Source organism: Miniopterus schreibersii (genome assembly GCF_964146895.1).
Source record: "Miniopterus schreibersii genome assembly, chromosome: 13".
In the NCBI taxonomy this organism is placed as follows: Eukaryota; Metazoa; Chordata; class Mammalia; order Chiroptera; family Miniopteridae; genus Miniopterus; species Miniopterus schreibersii.
Window position 1 is genome coordinate 56,230,257 of NC_138113.1, and position 11,866 is coordinate 56,242,122.

General features: G+C 57.1%; 1 protein-coding gene across 2 annotated transcripts in view; it reads left to right on the forward strand.

The window, feature by feature from the left end:
• FHL2 (four and a half LIM domains 2) overlaps window positions 1-11,866 on the forward strand; it is a 68,546-nt gene extending 56,680 nt beyond the window's left edge. For both annotated transcript variants that reach the window (XM_081157122.1, XM_081157123.1), the window contains exons 4-6: window positions 2,972-3,141; window positions 6,880-7,066; window positions 11,309-11,866. In XM_081157122.1, coding sequence (XP_081013248.1) covers window positions 2,972-3,141; window positions 6,880-7,066; window positions 11,309-11,460 — 509 coding nt within the window. In that variant the 3' untranslated portion in view covers window positions 11,461-11,866. The remainder of the gene's footprint in view (window positions 1-2,971; window positions 3,142-6,879; window positions 7,067-11,308) is intronic.

Consider the following 11,866-nt stretch of genomic DNA (forward strand, 5'->3'; position numbering starts at 1 on the left):
TCCAGGGGCCATTCAAGACATTAACACCAACCCTGACATAAAAACAAACATGTTTCCTGGGTATTTGAATTTCTCTCTAGAGAAACAGAGAGAGACATTTACAGTAAGGAATACAATTGGGGGGCTGGCAGATCCGAGGCCCCCAGGACAGACTGGAGACTCAGGTCTGAGTTGACATTCGGCCTTGAGTCTGAACCTCTCGGAGCAGCGGGCTGGACTCAGGCGGGGCTTTTCTCTTGCATCTTGAGAGGAATTTTCTACTCAAGGAAAGCTCAGGCTTTCCTCTTAAGGCCTTCAACTGATAAGACAAGGCCCACCCACATTTGGAGAAGAGTCATCTGCTTTATTCAAAGCCTACTGATTGAAGAGTTAATCACATCTGTAAAGTACCTTCACAGCAACATCAGACTGGTGCACAACCAAACAGCTGGGCCTCATGGCTCGGACAAGTTGACCATCACACTTTCCATCGGTGCACAGGCCCTGCTGTTAGGGAATGGGGAAGCTGTGGCGCAGCCTTCTAGATTTCAGGCTCCGTGGTGGAAAATGCTGTGCGGTGATCACAACACAAGCACAGGCCCGCCGACTGAGCAGATGCAGGGCACGGCCTCAACTGCTCACAGGGCCCTGTCAGCCTGCACATGGCCCTTCAGATGGACAGCTTCACCCTCATGCCACAGACGCCAACACTGAGGCCAAGAGAGGCCAGGGCATAGTGCGCCCCAGGTGGGACAAGGGCCCCTGTGAAGGGGACAGCAGCGAAGGCGGGCCCACTTCCCTGAAGGGTGCAGGCAAAGAGAGGTGAAGGTGTCCAGTTGCTGGTTCTCCCTGTGCTGAGGACACCTCACTTGCTGTTGTCTGGGGTTCAGAAAACAATGAAGCCGAACATTGGCTCCACCTCTGCAGCCTGGCAGATATTTGCTCTGTGCCCAGTGGGCGCACACAGCCCAGGGCCCGGTTCCTGCTGCTCTCGCCAAGTGAGGCCAGCTCCAGGAGCAAGGTGGGAGAGGGGAAAGGACAGAGGACACTTGGGCTGCCCTGGGGGGTGGGGACAGTCCAGGGGATGACACTTAAGCTTGATCCGAGTGAGCAGAAGGTGCCATCTGTGTGAAGACACGGCAGTCAGCTGACAGCGTGGAACTGGGAGCAAGACTTGGGCCCTGCCCTGCAGGAGTGAGTCCTTGGGGAGACTGGCCTGTAGGCCACAGGGATGTCTAGCTGTTGTGCTCAGACAGAAGCGACAGAGTCTATGGGAAAAACTACAACTTCTCAGAATCTTGGCGTGATTCCGAGATCAGGAAGCAAAACGTTAAATAACTGGCATTTAAGTGAAGACAAACATAAGTATATCTTAGAATAGTCTGTGAAATCTTCCTAACATTTTTGAGATTTCCAAGACGTTCATGATTGTAGAAGGCTGGAGCAAGGGGTGCTCAGACCACTCTCTAAGAGTACCCCCTTCCCCACGCTCAGGGGCATGCATCTCCCTGTGGCCTGTCATTAAGGATTTTTAGGTGGAAATGTTGGAGAAGCCTGGCTGAAACCTGCTGTGATGGAGGAACGTGCCAAGAGCAGGGAGTCAGGAAAGGGACACCTGGGGATGTCACATTTGAGCAGGCTTGAAGGATGTGGATTTCAACAAGTAGAAAAGTCAGAAAGGTCACTGCTGGACACAGGCTGGGCACCACGGGCAGGGTGGGGAAAGCCTGGTGTCTGCAAAAGCAAGGAAGAAACGGCAAACGCAGGGTCATCGCAGCACTTGCTTCCTTGCTTTGGTTTGATTTTTTAAAAGTGCTACAGCCACGGCAAGGTGCATAGCAGCACAGAACATCGGCGAGCTTTGGGATGTAGACAGCTAGGACAAGAGGCCTGTTCTAAATGAAAAGTCACCCTCTGGGCCCACGCCCCCTGGAAGTCAGTTTCGTGCCATTTTCGGGCTTGTGTGACACCCCACAGTGCGAGGGCTCACCAGCTCGTCTAAGGGACGCTGAGGCCGTGTGCAGAAGCACCACAGCCTCGGAACAGGCTCGTGGGTCACTCACCCTTTGCCAGGCTTCTGGGTCCTCACTTGCTTATTTGAATCGGAGAAAGACGCTCCCTTCTGGAGAATTGGCCTAACGTGCAGATTCTGTTAGAAGGGACTTTGCTGCCCCCTGCTGGCAATGTTTTTCAGTGCTTTTGCAGGTCTGTGTAAGTGGCGCCTCTCAGATGTGCACCCTCCCCACCCCCACCCGCTCTGGGCTGGAAGTGTCCACTGGATCCCCTGCTAGGGACAGGACCCTTTCCCGAGCACTGGTGTTGATATGAGACTTAGCTCAGAAGACACCAAGAACGAAGTTACATGGTCTTGCTTGGGATCCCTGTATTCATTGACATCCTAGGCTGCTTGATCAGAGGGGAGGTCAGAGGTTAAAAGAGTAAGTGGTTGCCCTGGCTGGTGTGGCTCAGTGGTTAGAGTGTCGGCCCACAGACTGAAGGGTTCCAGGTTCGATTGCAGCCAAGGGCTTATACCTCAGTTGCAGGCTCAATCCCCAGCCCTGGCCAGTGCGCGTGCGGGAGGCAACCAGTTGATGTGTCTCTCACATCGCTGTTTCTCTCTTTCGCTTCCACTCCCTCTGAAAAAGCAACGGAGAAATACCCTCTGCTCCAGAATTCACGTTCCATAGGGTTAGTCTGCACTGTGCCGATTTCTCTTCGTACTTCGTGATGCTGGGAGAGACAAGAATGTTATTTCATGTCACGTGCGCACAAACATACTGAGTGCATACAGCTGTTGTTCCAGGAGCTGGGTGAACAGCAAGGGGCCACCTCCCTGCCACACAGAAATTACCCCCATTTAGAGGCAAGCCTTTGAGGGCAGAAGCCACTCGCTGTGGTCACCAGATGAGATGGGAGCAGGTTCTCAGGGCAGACTGCTGGGACCCCCAGCCGGTCACGTCCCCACATGCTCTGTTCTTGACTGTCACCACAGGTACCCGCAAGATGGAATACAAGGGCAGCAGCTGGCATGAGACCTGCTTCATCTGCCATCGCTGTCAGCAGCCCATCGGCACCAAGAGCTTCATCCCCAAGGACGAGCAGAACTTCTGTGTGCCCTGCTACGAGAAGCAACACGCCCTGCAGTGTGTGCAGTGCAAAAAGGTACCCAATTCTACGTGGGCCTGCCCACGAGTCGGCCTGGGCCACGGCCCCGTCAGCTCGCCCTCTCTGAAGGAGTGACAGCTGTGACACGCGAAGGGCATGAGCTATGCCTCTCTCACCCTGTTCGCACACCGGGCCCGTTGGGCCTGTGTTCTAGTCTTTGCAGACGTGAGTACTGCTGTGGTCGGACATAACAAATTCTTTATTCCTTCCTTCTCCCGGGACCTTCCCAAACATTGGCTCACTTAGGACGTGACGGTAAAGAGAAAGAATTTACTCTCCCAGAGTTGTCTCTGCCATACTGCGCTCCTTGAAGAAACAAGCAGCCAGAAGCCAATGGCTAAACTTAGTGGGAGGGTGGGGGGGAAGGGGAAGGCCTGCCCCGTGGGCAGGGGCAGGTCATCAAGTGCACTTGCCAGTCGAGCACGTGCTGTCTGTTGTGGCTCCTTTAGGTTAGACAAGGAAAAGAACCTGCAGCTGTAGGAAGCCATCTCCTTCCCCCTATCCTGTCACCCCAACACCTGTGCCCTTCGGGGTGCGGTCTAGTTTGCTGCGGTGTCCCTGCTTACGCACACCCAGGCCCCGACCCCGCTAGGACTGCGCCAGCCTGCGGGGCTGTGCCTGTCCACCGCCACCATTGCCCTGGCAGTGCCAGTTGTGGGACTTCGTGCAGACTGGCTCCTGCCCCGTTACCGTCAAGGCTGTGTCACCGGTTCCCCAGCCGGGCCCTGCAGGAGCCTGGGCTAGAGTGCCCGGCTGCCTGCACCTTTCAAAGGGCAGATGTTACTGGCTTTCTTTGGTCTCTCCCACCCCCCCCTTCTCTCTCATTTCCATTTTTTCTTGACGATTATTTTGAAGGCCGTTTCTCCCTGCTCCCCCCATGCTGCCGCTGCTTACTCCGTCCTAGGGGGGACCCTCTTCTCTGCTCACTCCCGTTTGGTTTCATTTTTCTCACCTCCACCCCAGGGAAGTTCATCCTAGTTGCTCCCTGCCCTTGGCCTCCTTCCCCAGCTCACTGTCCCCTTCACGTGGGGAAATGCAGGCGCGCCGCCTGGGCTGCACGCCTGTGTTTGCGTGTGTGCAAGTGCACGTGCGTGTGCGTGTGTGCTGTTTGACACGTGCCAGCCTTCACGCCAGCAGCAGCCTTTCCTGCCGCCATGATAGGCACCCTGGGCACGGGGGACCGAGGGTGGAGGGGACGGACACAGACTGGGTGGAAGTGTTCTCTGATGTCAGACGTTCAAGGCTGTTGACAAGTGGGCTTTGGGAAAGTGCAGTCGCAATAGCGTGTATGCCGGGGGCTCCCCGAGTAAGCTGAGGAGTGGGGGCCAGGGTGGTGTTCAGGGGACATTCTCTCAGAGAGCCAGCCTGTGCCGGGGAGGGCGAGGGAGTGTACTCGGATGGAGGAAGCCTCACACGTAGCGCCTTCTGTAGTCCCGTAGGTACCTTGCCGTCCAACATATTTTGCATAAGTTCTGTGCCTTAGAGGAGCACTTAGAGGATAATTATTACCGGTTCATGGTTTAATGGAGAGAACACAGGATAGAAGGAAGCCCTGAACTCTAGTACTGCCTTTGCCATGAACGAGCCATGAATTCTCAGGCAAGTCATTTAATTTCTCTGGGTCTCAGTTTACTCATCTGCGAAACGGGTATAATACCTGTAGGGCCTAGAGGAGGAACTGGGTGATACAGTGTTCAGAGAGGCACCACCGCAGTGCCACGTGAGGCATTTCACCGTCTTCACGGCCATTGCTCTGCCACCGGAGACCCAGCGGACGCCGCTGATACCTCCCTCAGCCCTGTCCTTCATCCCTCTGTTAACTGGATATGAAAAGCAACAATAAAAAGGGAAATAGTAGATCAAGTTGAGGTATTGGTGACCCGTTCTGGTCTATCTGGCTTCTCCCAGGAGTTCTAGAACCACAAGAGGAGGAGGCTTTGGGCTTGTTTTCCCCTCCTTCCCTGCAGCCCCTCCTCCCCTGCAGCCCCTCCTCCCCTGCAGCCCCCTCCTTCCCTGCAGCCCCTCCTTCCCTGCAGCCCCTCCTCCCCTGGAGCCCCTCCTCTCCTGCAGCCCCTCCTTCCCTGCAGCCCCTCCTCTCCTGCAGCCCCTCCTCCCCTGCAGCCCCTCCTCTCCTGAGCCCCCTCCTTCCCTGCAGCCCCAGCCTCCCCTGCAGCCCCCCTTCCCTGCAGCCCCTCCTCTCCTGAGCCCCCTCCTCCCCTGCAGCCCCTCCTTCCCTGCAGCCCCAGCCTCCCCTGCAGCCCCTCCTCCCCTGCAGCCCCTCCTCCCCTGCAGCCCCTCCTCCCCTGCAGCCCCTCCTCTCCTGAGCCCCCACCTTCCCTGCAGCCCCTCCTCCCCTGCAGCCCCTCCTCTCCTGAGCCCCCTCCTTCCCTGCAGCCCCTCCTTCCCTGCAGCCCCTCCTCCCCTGCAGCCCCTCCTCTCCTGAGCCCCCGCCTTCCCTGCAGCCTCTCCTCTCCTGAGCCCCCCCCTTCCCTGCAGCCCCTCCTTCCCTGCAGCCCCCCTTCCCTGCAGCCCCTCCTTCCCTGCAGCCCCTCCTCCCCTGCAGCCCCTCCTCCCCTGCAGCCCCTCCTCTCCTGAGCCCCCGCCTTCCCTGCAGCCCCTCCTTCCCTGCAGCCCCTCCTCCCCTGCAGCCCCTCCTTCCCTGCAGCCCCTCCTTCCCTGCAGCCCCTCCTTCCCTGCAGCCCCTCCTTCCCTGCAGCCCCCCTTCCCTGCAGCCCCTCCTCCCCTGCAGCCCCTCCTCCCCTGCAGACCCTCCTTCCCTGCAGCCCCTCCTCTCCTGAGCCCCCGCCTTCCCTGCAGCCCCTCCTCTCCTGCAGCCCCTCCTTCCCTGCAGCCCCTCCTCTCCTGAGCCCCCGCCTTCCCTGCAGCCCCTCCTTCCCTGCAGCCCCCCTTCCCTGCAGCCCCTCCTCTCCTGCAGCCCCTCCTCCCCTGCAGCCCCTCCTCCCCTGCAGCCCCTCCTCCCCTGCAGCCCCTCCTCTCCTGAGCCCCCGCCTTCCCTGCAGCCCCTCCTCCCCTGCAGCCCCTCCTTCCCTGCAGCCCCTCCTTCCCTGCAGCCCCTCCTTCCCTGCAGCCCCTCCTCCCCTGCAGCCCCTCCTTCCCTGCAGCCCCTCCTTCCCTGCAGCCCCCCTTCCCTGCAGCCCCTCCTTCCCTGCAGCCCCCTCCTTCCCTGCAGACCCTCCTTCCTTGCAGCCCCCCTTCCCTGCAGCCCGCCTTCCCTGCAGCCCCCCTTCCCTGCAGCCCCTCACCCTGCAGCCCCCCTTCCCTGCAGCCCCTCCTCCCCTGCAGCCCCTCACCCTGCAGCCCCCTCCTTCCCTGCAGCCCGGCAGAGCCAATCCCAAGGTGTCTAACCTCCACAGCAATGACTAGACCGAGTGGGACAGGGGTCATTACAGACAACCAGCCACGGGCCCAGGGCTGTGAGGAGTAGGATTAGGATTCAGGTCTGCCTCCTCCATGCAGGCTCCTGGCTTCACACTCCAGCACCGCCTCCTGCCCGACACCTGCACTGTCATAAGAGTCCGGTGTCCTCTGAGGGGTGGAGGGCAGAGATCCACGGGCTTGTGTCACCACCAGGAAGCTAGGTCCGCAGCAGTGGACTGTGAGGTCGAGGAGCAGTTTCTCAGGGACCTTTAACCATACTGGACGCTTCCCGGAGGCAGTGGGCTAAGAGCAGGCCCCTCCGCCTGGGAACTGACCCTTGCCTCCCTGCCCCCGCAGCCCATCACCGCCGGAGGGGTCACCTACCGGGAGCAGCCCTGGCACAGGGAGTGCTTTGTGTGCACGGCCTGCAAGAAGCCGCTGTCCGGGCAGCGCTTCACGTCCCGGGATGAGTTTGCCTACTGCCTGGACTGCTTCTGCGACCTGTATGCCAAGAAGTGCGCTGGGTGCACCAACCCCATCAGCGGTGAGTGTCTCGGTCCGCTCTGGTGGCGGCCCTCTGCCCCTCTCCACGTAGCCTCTGAAGGCTGACCAGGTATGAAGGTCCGCAGGTGAACTGTTTATAAGGGGAGACCTTGGAGATACTGTGGATTGGGTCCCAGACCCCGCGCGGTAGAGTGAGTCATACTCTGCTGGGGGGGGGGTCTTGCCTTCGATTTGTAAAAAAAAAACCCAGCGAGTGTGAAGTGCAGTAAAGAGTCTTCGTAAAGTGGGGTCCGCCTGTGCTCCCCGACTCCAGGCCTCAGGAGGGTCTGAGTCCGCCTTTCTGCCTCCCCTCCCCTCCCCTCCCCTCCCCTCCCCTCCCCTCCCCTCCCCTCCCCTCCCCTCCCCTCCCCTCCCCTCCCCTCCCCTCCCCTCCCCTCCCCTCCCCTCCCCTCCTCCTTACCCTGGACACTACCACAGCTAAAACGTCCCCTCTAACTCACCCAGTCACTGAAAACCTATGAATGGCCTGTTCTCAAGAGGTGGTTTATTTCTGCTGCGGTTGAATTACCTCCAAAACTGCAGTCTGTGAGTGTATGACAGCCATAGAAGCACAGGGACACGGGGAATTGCACCTTAGCAGCTATGCTGGTTCCCGAAGCTGCTCCACAGAGCCTTGGAGAGACTGTCCCACCTCATCCAGGGCCCTGGCCCAGTGAGGGCAACGGACAACCTTCTCGGTCGTTCTTTCATGTCCCCCAAAGGGCTGGGCAAGGTGAGAGTCCACAGCTGGTGGCCGGCAGACCAGGCACTGGCCTCAACTAGGAAACACGAGAACTTCAGTGTGGGGAGCAGACGGCTGGTGAGACTAGTCTTGTCAGTGCTCACGTGTTGCCACCCAAATCGGTGACGAGGCTGGAATGGGAGAGTGGGAGACTCTACACAGCGCAGGAGAAGTCGCACGATGTAGGGCTCCCGCTCTGCGGCAGGCCCCTGATCCGAGTCAAGGGAAGGTGGCAGGTGGCGGACACATGCAGCACACGGGCCTGGCCAGCGCCCCCCGGGGAGCTGCACACCTCACCCCCTGCACTGTTCGACGTTCCTTTTCCCGGGCCTAGAACCAAGGTCTCCTGACTCGGCTGACTCGCCTGATATGCACTGATTCTCTGGTCTCGTGTAATCCAGAGATATCTCCACGGGAAGTTATAAAGAAGAGAAGCATAGCGTTTAAATGTTTCTGTGTGAAGACGTCGGATGACCGCCAGTTACGTACCGGGTTTCCCTCGGCAGCCTTTCCAGGGGAAAGAAGTCTGCTGCCCTAGTGTGTTCGCCTTTAATGCCGTTTTGAGTAACGTCTGTGGAAGTAAATGTTACAAAGCCTTATAAAGCCACATAATCCACGTAAAAGCCCTTCCAGCGTGAAGTGGGAGGCGTGTGTGTTCATTGTAGTTACTACGGATGTAGCGCTGAGAAGAGCCACTGGAAAAGCAGAATGAACACTTGGCTCCAGAGGAGGAGAGTTACTTGTCTGAAGTGCAGAGACCGATGCTCAGAAATCTTCCCAACTGCAGCTAAAATGTACCTGTAGCCAGAGCCCCTAACATCTGCGCGAGATTGAGTTAGGTTAAGTGTCTAATAGAGCCTTCCTGAGTACTTTTTTCTTTAACAAAACTTAAATGATTTTTGTAAGTAAATTTGAATCAATATTTTCCAGCTTCTTCTGAGCAGCGGTGCTGACTTCAGTCACTCATTATTTAGAGCTCACATTTGCACACTCGCCCGCTCACCCACTATTACTTGTCAGTCACTCCTCCCCGTTCAGAGCTCACGTTTGCACACTTGCCTGCTCACCCAGTTACCTGTCCCTCCAGAACCAGAACTCGCACCACCCTCAGCACGCACAGGTGTGGTGACCATGCAGGTCACCTGACGTAGACATTTCCCCGTTCAGGGGGAGCAGGCGACGCTCTGCCTTCTTGTTGCAACTCATTGGAAATCAGGGTCCTTTTCGTGGTGCGTTTAGTAACGTCTTCTGCAGTTTTGTGCTTTTGGTTGGCGCTTGCCCTGTCCAGCGTGGCCCGAGGACAGTGCCGAGTGCTGGGGTTGCTGAGCCAGGCAGCTGTGAGGTGCCTCGCGAGTTAACTGAGCTTCCTTCGGGCTTGAGTTACCGCGTCGTTGGCCGCACACTCGATGCAATTCGTCAGCACCCTCCTATTAAATAAGGTCTTGAGACAGAGAGACAGAGCGAGGCTAGGCCCTGACGGCGAAGCCTGGCCAGAGGCTCGCAGGGACCTAACCTGTGCTGCTCTGAGGAGCAGGGGCTCAGTGTTCACGTGGCTTTTATACGAATCGTGAGAACTCCCTGCGCAGCCGCCTGCCCTGAGGACTCGGCCCCTGGGCTGCCTTCTGATCTCGCATGTATCACTTGTCCTCTCTGCTGTCATTTCGAGGACATAGAGGAACTTCTGCAGGAGGCTTCCAGCCTGGAATGGCTGCCAGCACAGCTCCTGTCACTATCACCCTTGTCCTCCCGCCAGCCGCCTCCTGGCCCCGATCTACAATCTCCTGCGGAGCAGGACTGAGGAGGGAAAGGAGACGTGTGGGTGGTGAACCCGCTGGGGCTGCCTCGCTGCTCCCGGCTTCCCACTGGGCAGAGCCCCGGGAGGGGAACAAGTGCAGCCCGGGCTCCGCGGCTTGGTTGGTTGAGCGTCATCTATACGCTGAAAGGTCTTGGGTTCGATTCCTGGTCAGGGCACATACCCAGGTCTCAGGTTCCATCCCCGGTCGGGGTGCACACAGGAGGCAGCAGATCGATGTCTCTCTCTCTCTCTCTCTCTCTCTCTCTCTCTCTCGCTCTCTCTCTCTCCCCCTTTCTCCCTCTTTCTTTCTCTCTCTAAAAAAAAAAAAAAAAAAAATAGGAAAGGAAAACAACTATAGGCAAACCTTGGAGCCCTTGCGGGTTCAGTCTAGACCACCGTAAAGCTAGTGTCACAATGAAGTGAGTTGTAATCTTTTTGCTGCTGGAGGGTCTTGCCTCTGATTTATAAGGAACGCAGCCCTGGGAAGCGTAGGGAAGGAGGCGAACCTGGGTCTTCCCGCTCGCCCGCAGCGCCTGTCCCTAAGCGTTGCCCTAACCACTGGTTTTCAAACTTGGCAGCACGTTCAGAACACGTGGGGAGCTTTAAAAGTCACTGCCCTCTGGGTCGTGACTTACTTGGCCATGACCTGCAAGCTCTAGAAGCTTCCAGATGATCCAGGTGTGCAGAAGAGTTTGAGGCCGCTGGCCTCCATCACTGGTGTGTTCTGCCTCGGGGCTAGGTCCTGTGGTCTGTAGGCCTTTCATAGTGCTTACGTGGGATTAGAGAAAATCAGTATTCTAGTGACACTGGTTATTTATTGTAACTCTCTTTTAAAGCTGAAGATACTTGGGAGAAGCGGGTTGGAAGCGTTGCTAGTGTAGCAGGGCTGGCTGGTCTAGAAAGAGCACTAGCACTTGTGTTACAGGAGGCGTCCAAGGCCCAGCCCTGCCACTGTCCAGCTGAGGGAGGGTGGGCTCCAAGGCCTCACAGGGAAAGAGATTAATGCCTAACGTGAGCCTTGCCAGTTGAGTTACAAAAGCAACTAACTGACGTTCGATAAATTACAGACTTCTGGTAGGCTGAGACCTCTGTTACCAATGGAGTAGTCAGGGTGGTGGTTCTGTTTTTAATATGACAGGCTGACCCATTATTTCAGGAAGAACTAACTCTTGGTAATTGGAATTCATGATCTAAATTCCATCCGAATCAATCCCAGCTCTAAGAAAATCATGGACTTGGTTTCACTTTATTTACGAGGACTCAGAGCCAGTCCAAACCACAGCTCTGTTGTGATAAGCAGCCAGTGTACCTTAAACATCTGATAGGAGTTAGTCATCAAACCAGAGTCAAACACCCAAATTGAAATGGGTTCCTACTTTTTTGTTTAAAATAGAAGACAGTTTTCTCCGCAGTCCCTGCCTCTTCGTGGGCGGCTCCCGGCTCCTCTCAGCCCCGGCTCCCACCAGCCTCACGAGACCTGCCTTACCCAGCTCCTGCCCCCTCCCTTCATGCTTCTGTCACTCGCCCCACGATCGGCCCTCTGCGGAAAAAGTCCATCCCCTCCTGTCACGCCCACAGAGCGCTTCCTCTGTGAGGTCTTTCCTGGCCATTCCAGAGAAAATCAACCTTTTCCTCCTCACCGTCCCTCAGGGCTGACTACGACCGTCCCTCCTCCGCTCCTCACCGTGTCGCTTCTCCTCTAACAGGACTCGGCGGCACAAAGTACATCTCCTTCGAGGAACGGCAGTGGCACAACGACTGCTTCAACTGCAAGAAGTGCTCCCTGTCTCTGGTGGGCCGGGGCTTCCTCACCGAGAGGGATGACATCCTGTGCCCTGACTGTGGGAAGGACATCTGAGTCGCCGGGTGACGCTGGCCACACAGATCCGCGTTTCCTTCCTCTGGCTCCCCGGCCGCGCCAAGGCTCCCTCTGTGCTTCTCAGTGATGCTCACGTCTGTGTAAACCTTTCCATCCTTTGTACTAGTCAGTCCCAGGGCGGGAGAAAAACCCTATGGAAACCCTAGCGGGGAAGATGGTTTTGAATTTTTATAATCAAGCAAGGCAAATCCACGAGCAGACTTCCTGTTGAATGTCTCTGTACGTGTATCTTTCTTTCACCGCCTATTTAATTTTTAAGTGCAATTAACATATCACGAACTTGAAAGCAATGACGAGCTGGTACCCACGGCTGCGGCTGTAGCTTCCTTTGTGTAGGGCCTGCAGCGAGGTTGTATGACTTGCAATAAAGTGACCCGGCACTGTG